General features: G+C 41.7%; 1 protein-coding gene across 1 annotated transcript; it reads left to right on the top strand.

Moving 5' to 3' along the window:
* Positions 1-15301: 15301 nt before the first annotated feature.
* Positions 15302-18116, top strand: myl12.1 (myosin, light chain 12-1). Its single transcript, XM_084565996.1, has 4 exons — positions 15302-15389; positions 16806-17005; positions 17355-17516; positions 17616-18116. Exons 2-4 carry the CDS (start codon positions 16822-16824, stop codon positions 17786-17788), a joined length of 519 nt encoding a protein of 172 aa, XP_084422122.1. The 5' UTR covers positions 15302-15389; positions 16806-16821; the 3' UTR covers positions 17789-18116.
* Positions 18117-18178: the final 62 nt, after the last annotated feature.

Raw genomic sequence — 18178 nt, 5'->3', positions numbered from 1 at the left:
AGTCTGGTGGCTGATTTTTAAGCCATGCCGATGACACATGAACATGAACGGAAAGTTGTCATGGATATAAATGTCTCTCCTGTTTAAATTAAGTCTTCTCCAGGTAATCTGGGAGGAAGATTAACACTTGAACACTTGGGCGACTTCTGTGTTGAACATTCATCCTTTCTGGACCTCATCCACCCACATATTACAACGGTCAGTAGTCAGAACAAGAGCATACCAAATGTCATGGCTGCAATGTGAAGTGTGAGCCCATTAAAAGATCAACCATTTATTACGACGGAAGCTAATAGATGACATTAGGCAGGGTCACAGTACTTTGTGATATCTAATGAATACGTGACACGGTTCATAACTGTGTTATAATATGGTACAAGCCAGTAAATCATTTGCAAACACAATGTAAAGCTTAGCTGAAAAACAAGAGAGTTGCAGTAATTTTAAGATAAACTGCAGTGAGTTTGTTTGCATCTGCTTTCACTTGTGGACATCCACAACAGAAGTGAACCATACATAAATCCCCCAGCAGGATGCAGCAGGATGCAGCAGGATGCAGCCTGACACAGGCACACCCACACAAAAACGGTTTAGGAACAACTCAAAAAACATACAAAACAGCACAAGGTGTTGACCTGGCCTCCAAATTCACTAGATCCCGAACTGATCAAGTATCTGTGGGATGATCCACAGAGGCCCCTCCCCACAACATTTATGACTTTATAATCAAATACAATACATGATAATGGTTCATGTAATGTAATGGTTCATTTTGTTGATGCTATGTCAGAAAGATGTTGATTCAACTGAATGGGAATTTTTAGTGTGTATCAGTGGAGTTGCGTTATATTGCTTCATACTGAAATGTCTTTTCAGCTATTGTGTCCATGTGCTGTCTTAATAAGCTGAAACTGAAGAGGCTTTAAATGGATTGCGTTTTGTGTTTGCAGTGTATCACCGAGTCCAGCTGTCCAGGAAATTCCAACTGTATGGATGTCCCAAGGGATCTATTGAGACTATATTTATGTCCTGCTTTGTGCTGCCTCCATGCAGCGAGGCTTATGGGAAGTGAACACTTCTAGACATGGACATGTTCAATGAGCTCCTACAAGACTTGGACAACATGCTGAGACAAACTATTAATTATCTCAAGTTATCTCAGGAATGCTCAGACATCGTACTGCTTCTAAACGTCCACTCCACTTCCTCTTTTCTCTGTAACATCTGATCCAGCCTTATAAATGATTGACAGCACGGACAGCTGATAAGAGATCAGCGTTGATCCAGACAGCTACCTGGATTGACATTAAACTGGTCTAATGAGATGTTACGTCCCGGTCTAGGGGTTCGAGGACATAACATAAAAAGAAGGCGAGGAACAAGATGAGCAGCAAATGTGACCAATTTTTATTTATCCCCATGCAAACAACTAGTTACAAGTGAATTATACATAAATCTATATCCAAAGTGAAGCGCTCCTTCAGGATGAACCCAGGGCAAAACAACAAACAAAACACCAGCTACCTTGTTTCCAAACTACAAACTAAAACCTACGTGCAAATAAAAGAAACAAAAAGACATTTAATAACCCTAACTCCTAACCCTGCCCCCCTCATCTCCCGCTGTGTTGGAGCAGGAGGTGCCCTACTGGTCACTGAAAGCTTTTGGGTAAAGAATCAGATCTGAGTCAGGTTGTGTTGGTCGGAGTCAACCATCAGGTGTCAGCGTGACTCGGAACGGTTTAAAGCTGGTTTCATATCTGATGTTGAATCAGTAACAATCCCACCAGGAAATTACCACTAACCTCCACAGGTTAAATAAAGGACAGAGAAAATGTCATTTGACACCTGAAGGCCCAAAGTAAAAGATCCATCTTGTCTGAAAATGTTCCTTTAGTTCTTAACAGACTGACTTTTAACCGCCTACACTGTAAAAAAAATAAAAAGAATAATGGAGAAAACTTAAAATTTCAAGGCAACCTTTTGCAGTAAGATTTTTGAATTGTGGCAGCGATTTGCTGTCATTAGGACAATGACAGCAAATCATTGTAAAAATAACAAAAATAACAGCGCAAAAAGTGACATTTCATCGTTGTACCAATTACATGTATGCTGTTCTGTGTAGTCACTGCTATTAATTCTTCATTTTGTCAATATAAACATGTTTATTTGCTCAGTAGCATAATTCATATAACTAGCAAAAGCTGATTAACTGCACAATTTATTTACCTGCATTTGAATAAATACACAATTCTAAATGGAGTTTACTTTTTATTTTACTTCACTGTGCAAACATTAGTGGTAATGTAACAGTCACGAATTTCAGAACTACCCAGAGGAGTATAACATAGGACATATTATAAAAACAAAAAGATGTGCCAATGTAAACAGTTGAACATTTAAACATTTCTGTTTAAGAGAACAGAAACAAGTGCACTGCATTGGTAAGTGTTCCAGTGAAGTGCATGGCATTAGTTTAAAGGAGTTTGTTCTGCAATGACTGCACACGCTGTGTGCAATCATAGCCAATTTCCATGAAGAGGTGTTGAAATGTGTCAAAAGTGTACTTGAGAGTCTTTGGATATGAAATGTTGAGAGCATAGAGCAGTCCAAAAAGGTATGCAAGTGCAGATGGAAGATCTGGCACTTCCTCCAGGGCAATGGTGTCCTCCAAAATCACAGCAATGTTCTGCACCATTGTTGATGAAGTCGGTGCAACACCATCCTAAAGAACAAAGAGTATGCCCAAAGGCACTCCATTGGTTGCCCCATCTTTGGGATCAGACTCCTGTTAAACTAGCCTGGCTCCGCCTGCCCACGTACTTCCGCTCATTTGCATTCCCTACAGTACTCCGTCTGGAATAGCTTGATCCGCTAACGTTTACTCCGGCCAACTGGTTGGCGAACCAATCAGCGAACAGAGGGCGGATCTGAGAGCGATTACGTTTCAGTTGCGCGCCGAGTTTGAAATGTTTACACGAACGGAGACGGATATACTCGAAGCCATTCGCTCCGTTGTGGATATGCTTCCTGGCATTACAGCACTTTTATTCCAATTTCGCGTCCTTAATTGCAATTGATGGTAGAGTAGCGATTTGTTTACTTGTTGCGTTCTTGAAAGCGGAAGTACGAGGCAGCAGAGCCTGAAGGCTCCGGCGCATAACATACGTCATTACCAAACGTTAGTGATTGGTTAAAGGAACTCCGATGATTTTAAACCTCAAACTGTGCCCTCCCACCAGGAAATAAACGTTTGCCAATGGAGCTAGGCCAGACTCTCTGCGAAGTCAGAGAGTCTGGTATCCAGGCTACTGTTAAACCACAGCAGTATTAAAATTTGATTTTAAGTCAAATATTTGACTTAAAATGCAGGAACATAAAGGTTGTTTGCTTGAGCGGGGTCCTGTTGAAATATCTGGGAAGCATAGTACTAAAGCACTAATGTAGGCATGTCAAAATCAAAATGCTGTCTTTTTGTGATATGTAGTACTTACGAGACATTGTGTGAATAAATCCTTGGGCTCCTCCTGAAGGAACACTGGAAGGCCTTGAAGTGCAGCATCCTTGTGATGTCTGACAATGTTAGAGATCTACAAAAAAACAACACTGTATTTAGATTTTAAAAAAAGTTTGCGAACAAGAAAAATTATTTCACATGACATGATTAAATCAATGTTTATAACACTGTACCTCATTATAAAGCCTATCCAAGACATCTTCCATTTCCTTTCCAAAAGCTCCTTTTCGGGCACGATACAGTCGCAGAGGTTTCGGTGTGTATTTGTCCACTGCAGTTCTGAATGTTCCCAGTAAGTCACACATATAAAAATGCAAGAAAGAACAAAGTTGGCCATCTCTTTTGGACTTCCAAAAGGCGGGCAGGCGAAACGAGGGGGAATGCGCCGTGGAGATTTTTCACTCTGTCCACTCCAGTGTTTTTGCTCATTTACATGTGTGACTAAAAGCGCGAAGAACGAACAAGTCGTGAGGGAACAGAAGGCTAGGCTAACTTTCTGGCAGACAGGCAGGCAAAGTATATCATAAATAGCATTGTTAGCTAAACTGATGAGTTAGCCAATTTACTCATACACATTCGCTATTAATTTATATAATAAACATAACAAGTCATTTTCACACAAAATACTTACTTTTACAATTTTGACTGAAGCTTGTCCATTCAAATCCTCTTCTCCTTCTGTGCTGAATTAGCCAGACAGACCGTGAGCAAGGATTACGGATTTCTACTTGCCCTTGCATTGTGATGTGGTAAACCCCATGGGTCAATGTCAGAATTGCATTATGGGTATTTTTTGTATTTTTCTTTGTTGTGCCAACAACAAATGGCAAATTCTGCTAATTTACAATTACATATTTGGTCATAACTGAGGTGTGCATTATTGTTCTAACATGTATTTTCTAGTTAAATAATAACTATTTTAATTTCCATGTTCAAACTATTAAGAATACACACTCTGGTGAATAGATTGTCATTGTCTTTTGGGTTGTTAACATTTTGACAGTAAGGTTAGCTTGTTGTGGACTCAGTCATGCAGCTCCCCCAACACCACCTGCTGTAAGAGTTAACACACAAAAAAACAAAGAGGAGCAGACTTTTATTTATTTGGCAGAGCATTTCTCATAGAGACTTCTGTGATTTATCATCGAAAGAGTCCTCGGGTCGCGGCCGAGTCGTATTTTTGCTCTTGTTTTATCACAAGTCGCTTCCTGATGCCCATTCTGGGGGACAACTTCCCCTTCATACAGAAATCCTCCAGAACACTGGTAAGAGAATACGGAGGCTGGAACAACACCTAGCATGAACTTTGATGTCTCTCCATATATATATATTTTAGTATCAGGTGTAAACTGTGATTGTTGTGCCTCATCACATGTAAAGGAGACCTTGTTTAGTCATAACCCTAACCCTAACCCAAACATCATCAAATTGTGAATACATAATATTAAATTCACTGTAGTCAGGAAATAGATTTTCAGCTCTGCCATTATTAGACATTGAAGTTTTATTAGTTTTGCTTGATTTTTGCAATAATTATGCAACAGTTTTATCGTAACATCTTACATGTCATGAATATTGTTGTGTATTCGTAGTATTAACCACAGTTATGTCGATACTTGGTCGTTCTTTACAGGAGTGTTACGTCCACAACCTCCTGAGGGTGACGGTGTACATACCATGAATTAGACGGGACGTGCTGGAGGTGATCATCAGGAAGCTGCTCAAACTGGACGTGAGTGCTACAACTCTGCATCACAAGTTTAAATGTCCAATAAAGTCTAGGTTTTATGTTTAACCTTACCCGCATTTCCTCCCGAAGTTCCAGGAACTTTTAAAGTTTTTTAGACATTACATCATGAATAAGTGGTGTTAAAAAGTCTTTCAGCATTTAACAGTTAAACGCTAAAAGACTTTTAATCTCTGCTGCAGCATGTCTATCTCTCTCATCCAAGTGAGGGAGCTAACATTGATGTAGTCAACATACATATACAGTACGAGGTCTTTGACAAGCATCAAGGTCTTTTTACATCCAGCAAAAGATAAAATTTATTGGTTCATTGATTATCGATTAGTTGATTGATTGATTGATTGGTTGGTTGATTGGTTGATTGATTGATTGAGATCACCTCTCACGCGTCCACACTGAGCTGATGGAATGTTGCCTTCCATGTGTAAGAGAAACTGTCAGCTTCTCTGATGACATCACATGATGACATCAGAGTCAGATTCTGTGATCATCAAAGACCAATGGTCTGCCTTTGATCTTTAGAATGTTGCTGAGAGTATAAATAGGACTCAACTCCCGACAGCCACAGCTTAGTTTTTGATCGGTACCTACCACAAAACACACAGCGAGCAAACGAGAATATTACTTCATATTCCCAGAGCGACAGTCAGAGATTCGAACAGTAAACACTGCTCGATTACAAATGGAGACTACAATGAACCCGAACCGCAACAAGGTTCATAGAGGTAAATTTAAAGTCGTATTGCGTGACTTTAAACACAAAGTCTTCATTCCACCGAAGACTGCCGCGACGACTGCCGCGACGCCTGCCGCGACGCCTGCCGCAACGCCTGCCGCAACGCCTGCCGCAACGCCTGCCGCGACGTCTGCCACCAAGTCTGCCACGATGTCTGCAGAGGAAAACCAGGAGATGTCTCAGCCAACGGACTCCGGGATAACTTCCAAGGAGGTTGAGCAAAACGTCAGCATGCAGCTCAACGATGAAGACTTTCCAGCGCTCCAGACAGAGCAGACTCAACCCCCCGCACAGGAGGCGCACAAGAACACCAAGGCCGCTGACCTGAAAAGGGGAATCAGAAAACAGGACAAGATGGCAACTGTGAAAATCAACTTTGGTTTGATTACGACAAGCACACAGGCAACCAAACCTGCATTGCTTGCCACATTGCCTAATCTGTCCCACACACCTGTCGAGATACCAGCCACAGCTCTCACAGTACCTGATGCAGCTCCAGGGATTCCTGTCGTAGCTCCCACAGTACGTGAGTCAGACACTGAAGTGCCTGCCACAGCTCTCACAGTACCTGATGCAGCTCCAGGGATTCCTGTTGTAGCTCCCACAGTACGTGAGTCAGCTACTGAAGTGCCTGCCATATCTCCAGGTATTCCTGTCACATCTCCAGAAGTGACTGCCGTGTCTCCAGATAGGCCTTCCCTATCTCTAGATGTGCCTGCCGCATCTCCAGAAGTGACTGCCATGTCTCCAGATATGCTGTCCCTATCTCTAGATGTGCCTGCCGCATCTCCAGACATGCCTGCCGGCTCTCCAGAAGTGCCTGCCATGTCTCCAGATAGGCCGCCCCTATCTCTAGATGTGCCTGCCACATCTCCAGACATGCCTGTCGGCTCTCCAGAAGTGCCTGCCATGTCTCCAGATAGGCCGTCCCTATCTCTAGATGTGCCTGCCACATCTCCAGACATGCCTGCTGGCTCTTCAGAGGTGGCTGCCATATCTCCAGATATGGCTGCCACTTCTCCAGAAGTGCCTGCCGCATCTTCAGAAGTACCTGCCGCATCTTCAGAAGTGCCAGACGTATCTCTAGATATGCCTGCTGCATCTCCAGAAGTGTGTGCCACATCTCCAGAAATGCCTGCTGCAGCTACTGCTGTACGTAGTGCATTTCCAGAGACAGCAACTTCTGAAGAGCATGCTGAAGATACCCCTGCATGGGCTGCCATGATGCCTTCGATAGGGCCATATAGGATAGACACGATGGAATGGACACAATCCATACCAAGAAAATGGATTGAGACCACACTTAAAGTGGAGCCTACTGCCAAGCTCCAATGTGCAGCTCCAAAGGTGCCTGCCACAGCTACCCGTGTACTTGAGGCAGCTCCAAAAATTCCTGTCGCTGCTCTCAATGTACCAGCTGCACCAAACTCTGCACAGACGACCATAAGGATCAAAGTGCAACCTTCAGCACTCCCAAAACTGACGGAGTTGACACCTAGAGTGCTGTTGTCCAGCAGGCCTCGAACTGCAGCTCTAGTAATACCTGCCAATCCCAAATTGCCTCCCACGGATTATACCCTGCAAAAACTGCAGGCTATTACAGAGCCCATACAGCAGCCTGAAGCAGCTAAAGTACATCCTATTCTCCAAATGCTGCTTGGAAACCCAGCTGAGAAACTGCAGCCTGCAGCCCAGCCTGAACCCACCAGTGCTAGGATCGAGAACGACACTCTACTTCAGATCTCGGAGCTGGAGTTTCACAGAGTTCTGGGCGAAGGGACAGACAAGATCTCTTCACTGGAGCAAGAAAATGCTGCTCTAAGAAAAGAGTTAGAGCAATTGAGAGAACAGCTCACAACCCAAGGAAAAGAGGCGAAAGAAGAGATGGCTGTTCTTCATCAGGAGCTCAACAAGAAGGAGAAGATGCATGAAAATGTTTCCCTGCACAGGAAACAGCTAGAAGACGCTCTCCAAGCAGAAGAAAACAAAAGGAAGGAAGCAGAGGCCTGTCTTCAGCAACAAGCAGAGGAAACCACTAAAGCTAAAGCTGCACTGACTGTCATGCAGACTCAGATGGACGAGCAGCAACGTCAGTGGGAAGAGGAAACGCTCCGCTACGTTTCTGAGAACTTAGTGACGAGATCAACCATGACAGCTGCAGCCATCAAGATGCAGGAGGACCTGGAAAACGAAAGAAAACAGTGGGACCAGGAAAAGGCCGACCTCCAGCACCGCCAACAATCCATGACCGAGGCCATCAAGAAGACGGTGGAGGAGGGTGAGAACTCCAGAAAAGAGCTGATGAAAGCAGAGGCCTGTCTTCAGCAACAAGCAGAGGAGACCGCTAAAGCAAAAGCTGCACTGACTGTCATGCAGACTCAGATGGATGAGCAGCAACGTCAGTGGGAAGAGGAAAATCTCTGCTACGTTTCTGAGAACTTAGTGACGAGATCAACCATGACAGCTGCAGCCATCAAGATGCAGGAGGACCTGGAAAACGAAAGAAAACAGTGGGACCAGGAAAAGGCCGACCTCCAGCACCGCCTACAATCCATGACCGAGGCCATCAAGAAGACCATGGAGGAGGGTGAGAACTCCAGAAAAGAGCGGATGGAAGCAGAGGCCTGTCTTCAGCAACAAGCAGAGGAGACCGCTAAAGCAAAAGCTGCACTGACTGTCATGCAGACTCAGATGGATGAGCAGCAACGTCAGTGGGAAGAGGAAAATCTCTGCTACGTTTCTGAGAATTTAGTGACGAGATCAACCATGACAGCTGCAGCCATCAAGATGCAGGAGGACCTGGAAAATGAAAGAAAACAGTGGGACCAGGAAATGGCCGACCTCCAGCACCGCCTACAATCCATCACTGAGGCCATGAAGAAGACGGTGGAGGAGGGTGAGAACTCCAGAGAAGAGCTGATGGACAGACTGCAACACCTAGAAGAGCAGATTGAGGAGGCGCCGAAAAAAGCGAAGAAGAAATCTCTGAAGAAGAGATTCCTCAAAATTTTCAAATGTACTTGAAAGACCCAGCCTCAGCCTGACCTCTGCCATAACCACCAGCCTATAACCCCCTCCTCCTCCAACCCCCTCCTCTCCCCCATCCCTTTCCCCTTACCCCTTTCCCCAACCCAAATCCCGATTTGTGTTTTTTTGTGTGTGAATGTTTGTGTGAATGATTGTTTGTCCCTCTGTGTTTGTCCTGTGATGGCGAGGAGCCCTGTCCAGAGCCGTAGACATATATACATAGACGCCTCATTGAACGCTGGACCGTACGTCAACATCGCCGCCATATTGGAGGAGGCAGCTCTGTCCCGCGAACCAGTACGAGTCAATGGAGTGAACTTTATTAAGCGTCTACAAAGTATTATAAGTTAATGCCTCTCATTTACACATTTACACACGAACGTATATAGTCAGGAAACAGAGAGGAACCAAAAAGAACGGACATTGTTTTTGGTTCCCTGGTTTTCCCTGGAATTTATACGTTCGTGTGTGAATGTGTAAATGAGAGGGGTTAACTTACAGCACTTTGAAGAAGATGCTTAAAGTTCACTCATTGACTCGTATTGGTTTGCGGGACAGAGCTGCCTCCTCCAATGTGGCGGCAACGTTGACGCACGGTCCAGCATTCAATGAGGCTTCTGTGTATATACGTCTATGTCCAGAGTGGCCTGGTGTCTCTCTGTGTTAATCCTGTGATGTACTGGCAGCATGTCCTTATTGTATTGGGCAAAACATCTTTTGTCCATTTCCTTCTGGACATCAACAGGAATCTGCCCTAGCCATCTACGGACAATGAATGAATGAGTGAGTGAATGAGTGAGTGAATGGTTTCATTAACAGTACAAAAAACACAAATAAAAAAAAAAAAAATAACAACATACACTAATGTTTACACATCTCTTCTATATCTAAGTTCTGAGTTGTAAAGTATTGAGTATTCTGAATATTTAAAGTAGCAGGTGATCATACCGTGCTATAGATTCATGAAGAGCACTACGGAAGTGCAGTACCTTCCTCACAGTGTTATTGCTGAGTCTTATGTGTCTATTTTAATTATGTGTCTCCTTACTTTCTTATTGATGTGTTTGGACATAATGAGACCCCAATGTCTGAATTCAAACCATTGTTTTCTTATAGATAACACTAAACCTGTTTGACCTCAACAACACATTGAAATTTATTACACAGTCACAAATACTGATGGTGACTAAACTGTCTGTGGGTGCGTAAAATGTCAAAATAATACTACGAAAACATTTATTTGTCTCTGAGAACACAGAACTGTCTAAAATAATTTATATATTAATTACAAAGTGTCTCAAATTAGGTTTAAAATAAGTAAATAGGGTTGTCTGTGAAGGTTCTCAGTCATACAGGTCATGGTATATCCACAAAGCGTCTATAAAAAAAAAAAAAAAAAGGCAACTGGACTTAAAGGCTTTTTGGATAAACAGGGAATTAATGTTGAAATATGCACAAACTTGTATGAATTTGAAATAACAGTGATAGAAACACTCAGGTTTTTTATTTATTTCTGGTGCTGTCTGCTCACTAGTCTAAAAGGAGGCAAAATAAAAAATTGCCTGCATAATTAAAACTAACAACATAGTTATCATTGTTCCTGTGGTTAAGATGGATACATTCATCTTAGTTTGTGTGAATTTATGGGACTGATCTTTTTTCTCCATCAATTATGGTTTTAAACATATTAATATTTCCTCAGTTTTCTTCTCATCAGAACCTTATTTACATGGCCTAACATTTAATCAGGTGGTTTATCAACTGTTAATAAAGAGCAGTGGCCTGGACCACAGATGAGAAACATGCAGCTCGCAGGATAAGAGAAATAAACCCTAACCCTATAACTTCAGTATATTTTGGTAAAAAGTGTAAAAGTGTCCAAACATTTATAGACCTATCTAGGACATGCAGTAGTTAGTATTTTCAACCTCCAGTAAAATTAACAAATATGGAGATTAATAAGAGTCAGATGATCAAAATAAAGACTAATAGGGCAATACAAATTCTTTGGGATGGGGGATAAGAACAGAAAAATACATTTATTCCCAGTTACTGAAAGCTCATGCATAACATTTAGACCATTGGGTGTCTTTGTTTTTACTGAAAGAAATGAGTTTGCTGGAGTGCCCCTTCATTCCAGTCCAGTGGGTGGCAGTAATGCACAAGACTACAGGCGTCACTGCAACAGAAATGACAACATGGAGGAGAATCCAGCAGTGCTGCTTTTAATTCTGATTTGTTGCTTCGCTAACGTAGTTATTGAATCAATACTGGAAAAGAAAAAAAGTGGTTTTAAAGCATCCAAATGGCTAAACTTAAAGCAAGTACTACGGAGACTGTGAGAAGAACTGCAGTAAGTTCTCCACCAATCCGAAATGTTCAACACTGCAAGCCCCACCCTCAAAGTTCCGCTCAAAGTCTTTTTAAATGTGGCACCCAATGGGTAGGAACTTTTTAGAGATAATATAAGCTTATTATAGTTCTGTGCGGGGGCAACACATTGATGTACCTTTAAAGGTTCCTAGTTCTTAGGGAAAGTTCCTGCAGTGGAAATGTGGCTTTTGAAAGTAACGGGGACTCGGAAGGTGGATACAGTCTCTTGGAAGCTAGTTATAGTTAAAATGTTTCCATAGGATGTCAAGTTATTTGTTGTGGACAGACATACAGATCTGTACTCTCTGTTTTCATGTGTCTTTTTTCCACATATGACACACGCTGCTTTACACTGCAAGTAAACAGGTGTCTAACAGTGTGTGTGGTGTATTCTAGGTGAGTGCATCCCGGGCCGACATTGAGGAGGCAGAAGAAAATGCAGTCCAGAACCAGAGGACAGAGGATCAGACTGAAGAGGGACTCTTTGACATGGTAACAGTCGGCACGGTTTTGCTGATTGCTCTGTGAGATTGTTAGCCTTAAAATCAGCAGCTGAAATGTTGTGTTTTATTCAGATTTATATCTAAAACAACAACAGGCTTGCTCACTTTGAATGTAGAAGGAATGGAAGTTCAAAGGATTGACTCTCCTCTCGTCTCCCATCAGGACGAGGACATGTCAGCAGATCAGCCCGCCAGGAAGACCTCCATGGCTCATCCGGTGGCTGAGAGGCTGGACAGCCTCATGGCTGTGCTCTGAAGAGGTCTGTCCAGTTTAACAGTTATACATGAACTGCTATAGACTGGTGTTTGCCTCTTTGTTTCTTTTTCTGTATGAAAGAAAGTTTAACTAATTAAACTAAAGCTTTAGATGTTATATTTGTTGAAAAAGAAAAAAATTGTTACGTTTTCTTGGGCACTACAAAGATCGAAAACTAAACTCTGAATAGGATCCATGCTCAGCTCATCATAACTCCTCTACTTTAAACAGTTTATCTAAGAGTCACACTCACATATACCCTGATCAGGCATAACATTATGACCTTCCTAATATATTGTAGGCCTTCTGAAGGTGTCCTGTGGTGTTTGGCAGCACAATGTTGTTAGTGGGGGCCTTTGGGTCCTATGGGTTGAGGGGAGGGGCCTCTATGGATCATCCCACAGATACTTGATCAGTTTGGGATCTAGTGAATTTCAACATCTTGTGGTATTTTTCATGTTTTAGTTGTTCCTAAACCGTTTTTTATGGCTGCTGCCATCAAGGATTGCTATGGGGTGGGGGTGTCTGGTCTGGTCTAGGTGGGTGCTACATGTCTGAGTAACATCCACATGAATGAATGCCAGGTCCAAAAGTTTCCCAGAAGAACTGTCACAAGATGATCAATGGTATTTACTTCTCCCGTCATAATGTTGTGGCTGATCGGTGTACACATATATAAAAGATACCGGCTCCAGTTATCAGTTATTCCTTTAATATAAAACAGTAACAGAAAGAATTTGAGGCCACACCAAAAGATGCAATCTGGCTGAATTACAGAACACGTTTTGAATTACGTTTTTTTAGACTCACTTGCTGCTGTCTGTACAAATAAAACCGCTGCTCCAACGTGCAGCCTAACGGCCCACGTCTGCCTACGCTCTGCGCTCTGCGACTACCAAAACCACGAGCTTACCTAGCTGGAGCTACACGGCGACAGTAAAGCCGCCCTTGGACGCAGGAGACACAAACCATGCAGTGATGGGGAGCTGCAGATGAAGCGCACTGCTCATGTCCGGTATCTTTAAAACCTTTCACTGTTCCTGTCCACTGTTGTCATTGGGCGAGAGGCGGGGTACAACCTGGACAGGTCACCAGTCTATCACAGGGCCACACACAGAGAGACAGACAACCATTCACACTCACACCTACGTCCAATTTAGAATCACCAGTCAACCTAACAAGCATGTCTTTGGACAGTGAGAGGAAGCCGGAGTACCCGGAGAGAACCCACGCAGACACAGGGAGAACATGCAAACTCCACACAGAAAGGCCCAGTCGGCCCATGTATTCGAACCCGGGACCTTTTCACTGTGGCATCAATGCTAACCACCTTTCCACCGTGCCGCCCTGTCAAACCAACAGTTCACCTAAATTTCTACTTGTTCTGGTAGAAAAGACTGTGTTGTTCTGGGTTTAAGTTTTTCTTTCTATCAAATTAAAAGCGTTTGCAAAGACACTAAAGATGGTTGCATGCTCATGCACTGACTTAAAATCACTCAGTAAAAGAAAGTTTCGTGGAAAACTACCGCCCTCTAGCGGTTTAATAAGGCGAAACAATCTCAAATCACCATTGGAATATACGGTAGATGCAAGGTCTATCTAAAAGAGTAAATGTTTCTACGTTAATTTATATTTGCTGTTTAAACTTCTTACTTCATTAAAGTAATATATCATCATACATTTAAAAGCTTTCTGTCCTAATAGTAATATAAACTGGGCAAACAGTTGAAAAGTCCTAAAAACAAAACACAAGATTAAACCATACAGCGTAAGTCATCAATGTCCCATAGAAATTAACCAAATGACCTCTTCAAGTTAATAGTTAATAAAAACACAGTACATCTAGATCTAGATTAACATAAGATTATGAGTTTTCAACATCCTAAAGGATGGAGGTGCTGTTCATCACGAGGTAGGAGTTATGTGGCTAGCAAGCAACTCATTTGTCATGATTGGAGATACAATATAACCATGTAGCTCACTGGACAATCACTGAAAAAAACTATAGAGCTAAACTATATACTGATTGCACATAAATAACATGATACAGCATGGAGAAATGTATTGTAAGCAATGTATGTATGTGATATTAACAAATAAATCATCATTTTAATCATCCATCTGTTATTTTAACCTTTTTTTTTTGGTCATGGCGGCTCTGAACATGGTGTGTTTCATTGTTACACTACTGCAATTGACTCATGGCACATTTTCATCCATTTTGCGATCGGCTTTGAAAGCGATACGACAGCTGGACAATGTGATCTGTTTTAACCGGTGACTCAACAGTTGCACATATTGCATTTGAGGCCCATGCAGCAGTAAGCCTCTGTTTACAGCAATGACCACAGTACCAACTGTTGTCTGACCCGTGTTGGACTGTCAGTATCTATAATTATCTACCCTCTCAACATTTTTTCCTCTATTGTTCTGCTTTTATTACATGATATTCCTCGTACTGTTATTGTTTGTTGTTCATTTTACCTTACCTGGTGTCTCAACATACCTTTTTCAAGTGAAACGTAACCAAGAAGGCAGCATAAACATATTTTACACCAATATAAAGTAAATGGGCCAATGCAAATTCCACATTTCACGTTTTGGGTCAACAAATTGGCAAAATTACAAGCAATTAAAAAATATATATATATAATTTTCCTTAAAAACAATATCAATAAAGTGGAAATAATGTAGTGAAAACTCTTATGTGAATCTCACAGACATTTTAATGGGAAAGAAGGTGTGCTATTATATGATGCTTTCAGTTTTGCCTTGTTGATAGATAACACTCATCTTCCCCAAATTAAACTTTATCTAGCCCCGATTGCACAAAGCGAAGGAGGATGTGTTCTTTCTTCCCTTAAAAGGGCATATCCAGGAATGTCAACGCAGGCAAAGGGTGTGTTTGTGGAAGTTACAATCACTGTTTTCGGGGTGTAAAGATAAATTATGTATTTTGTTAGCAACACCGTTTGGATAATTTCGACAAACACTTAAAAATGGTTTTGGTTGGGTATACTTATGAGTTGTATTTAGACTAAAACTGTGCAAAATTAGTTCCTATTAAATTAAATAACATGGTTATACATTTCACAGTTACCCCTATGTTCTTTAGATGGTTTGTTCTGATTTTTTTTTTACGGTGCCCGACAGTATTATCAGGAAGTGAAGGGCGGTGGTTGAGAAAAAGAGCAGCACCGGACTAGCCGACAAGTATCTATTTGTTGTGAGGTAAGACTCTTCAAAAAAAAAATTTTCTGTGTTAATTAGCTAAATTATACTTATTTATCACGTTTGTACCACACGGCTATATTTTCTGTCGGGGGTTTGTTTGTAAATAGCTCGTCAGCGGAACAGTTTTAGCGCTCCGTTTGATACCGTTGAAAACACGGCTAGCTGTTAGCTACGTGGCTAATCACTCGATAGCTAACGCAGGGCTGACAAATGTATAGCTAATAATGAGGTGTTTTCCGAGTTCCAAAGTTGTTAACATTATAAAAAATGGAAAATATACATGAACACCTTGTTGTTTCGGGCTGCTCGGTGTTCAGCAATAATCGTTAATGTGACTCAAGATAGGCCGCAAACCATTAAGACGGTGCAGGTATGCGTAGTAGTACATTCTTGGGTGTTGTAGCGAAACTAATAGTCATAAAGATGAACCGTTTTTATTAGTTTATGGTGGGTTGGTACAGCTTATAAAATGCACAGTATTAGCAAAAGAAAATTTGTAACAATGGGCTTTTTACTGGGAACATTTTGTATGTGTAAGTTTGTTGATTAATTAGTTAACTACCAAGTAGGCGTTTAATGATTCAGTAATCTCGATAATCTGTTCATTAGTTGTGCTTTTTTAAGGCGAGATGATGGGCCTTTGTGGTTTCCTGCATCCTGACTTAAATTGCTTATTTAGTTTAGTGTAAATTACATGTCCTCGTCCTCTGCTCTTAAAGTTAAGAAGCATTTTAAAGGTGCTGCGTTTAGGAAAGTGAACATTAACTCGCTTAACTTTCACGCAGGCCTTGTACTTGCCAGCATCCTGGATATTATCAGCCCATATCAACATAACTGCAGCGCATCGGGCCCAGCTATAGATAGTCAATTTTCCATGAACACAGAATAGCAAAATCTCAAGCGTCTGTCAACTTGAATGTAGCTTAACGTATTGCCTCATATGGGCATCTGTCCTCACATCAGTAACTTTGCTCTGTGAAGGCATCGAGTTAATCAGCCTGGAAATATTTCCATTTATAGCTCAGTGAGAGGGACACCACACTAGGGAGTCTGTGCCGGAGGATTTAATTACTGTGTTCAGGACATCACTGACGAAATCTTATTTTGAGTAACGGCTTGATCTACTTTACCTTTCATTAGGTTGTTTTTCATTTGTTCTGCACTGTTCAAAGATGAATTAAACGGTTTAGTCAGTTGATAAATGTAAAATGTCTCATTGACCATGTCATTTCTTTGGGTTGTAGGCTTAAAGTAATTTAGAAGAAATAAAATGAATGCTTTACATATTTGTATTTTCCTCATCTAATGAAGAGCGGTCTAAACGTGACATTGATAATTAATAATGTTTGTCTTTTGCACTAAGCTGTGCTGTGACATAAACCATGGCGTCTGTTTTTCTTTTTGCAACCACAGAAATAAAACAGTCACCATGTCGAGCAAAAGAGCTAAGGGAAAGACCACGAAGAAGCGCCCTCAACGCGCCACCTCCAATGTCTTCGCCATGTTTGACCAGTCTCAGATTCAGGAGTTCAAGGAGGCCTTCAACATGATTGACCAGAACCGTGATGGGTTCGTCGACAAAGAGGACCTCCACGACATGCTTGCCTCACTGGGTGAGTAAGAGTTTCTGTCGGTACCGATTGATTTAGAGATATAAACGCTGAACCTTACGTTTGCTTTGTTAGAACTAGTTTTATAAGCAAACTTAAAACCACCTGGGTTTTGGGGAAAAAGTAGTTTTTGAAATAACTTTGGTTTATGATGGTAGAAAAGGGTCTGTATTTTTAATGATGAAAATCCTACTATAACCAGATCACTTTGCAATTTGTTGCCTTCCAATGCTGCTGCTAAAAGTTCCTGGATTTTCTTTAAGGTTTAAAGTCTGAGTTGTCCAGAGGAGTTTTGCAGTCAGTTAAACGATGAGATCTCCTTTAAATGTGTTACGCCTGTTTATTCATACAGGGAAAAACCCAAATGACGACTACCTGGAGGCCATGATGAACGAAGCTCCTGGACCCATTAACTTCACCATGTTTCTCACCATGTTTGGAGAGAAGCTCAATGGCACAGACCCCGAGGATGTGATCAGAAATGCGTTCGCTTGCTTCGATGAGGAGGGCACAGGTAAATTCTGTCCCTGACTCTGAACAAAAGGAAATTCTTCAGATGATTCTAGTCCAGGCCTTCTTATCTGATCTGAGTTTTGTTTTGTTTCCCCTGCAGGTTCCATCCAGGAAGATTACCTCAGAGAGCTGCTCACAACAATGGGCGACCGGTTTACAGACGAGGAGGTGGACGAGCTCTTCAGGGAGGCCCCCATTGACAAGAAGAATAACTTCAACTATGTGGAGTTCACACGCATTCTAAAGCACGGTGCCAGGGATAAGGACGATTAAAGAGCCGTACCAGCATTTTCCTGTAAAGCATCTCTGCCTTTCTACTGTCGGCTAGATCCCCATGCTGCATGTCCCAACTCTCAACCGTTATAAAACCCACTGTAAACGAACCAAAGCAATAACTATCCACTCTGTTTGCTGTGAACTTCCAGTATTGCCAAATTTATACATCTCTGGTGCGAAGAAATTAAAATAAATCTGTCATGTAAAGTGGCAGCACTTTGGAAGTTCTAAGGGATAAGTCTTTGCCATTCATGTGATCAGGTTTAGCTGGATTTTTACATTTTATAATATAAACTTTTTAAATAAAGCCCTCTATCAAGTTGTACTTTGCTGTTTCCCTTCCATAAATGACAACTGAAATAAGTGTTATTCTGTCTTTATTTTCTC

This window comes from Chelon labrosus (assembly GCF_963514085.1).
Source record: "Chelon labrosus genome assembly, chromosome: 18".
In the NCBI taxonomy this organism is placed as follows: Eukaryota; Metazoa; Chordata; class Actinopteri; order Mugiliformes; family Mugilidae; genus Chelon; species Chelon labrosus.
The sequence above is the reverse complement of the archived record's forward strand: the minus strand, read 5'-3'. Positions and strand labels throughout refer to the sequence as shown.

What these genes read in the sequence shown, in the direction of transcription:
- myl12.1 (XM_084565996.1), top strand. Translation starts at nt 16,822, where the DNA reads ATGTCGAGCAAAAGAGCTAAGGGAAAGACCACGAAGAAGCGCCCTCAA. An exon ending in CGACATGCTTGCCTCACTGG is followed by an intron (nt 17,006 to 17,354) that starts GTGAGTAAGAGT and finishes TTATTCATACAG; the next exon opens with GGAAAAACCCAAATGACGAC. An exon ending in CTTCGATGAGGAGGGCACAG is followed by an intron (nt 17,517 to 17,615) that starts GTAAATTCTGTC and finishes TTTCCCCTGCAG; the next exon opens with GTTCCATCCAGGAAGATTAC.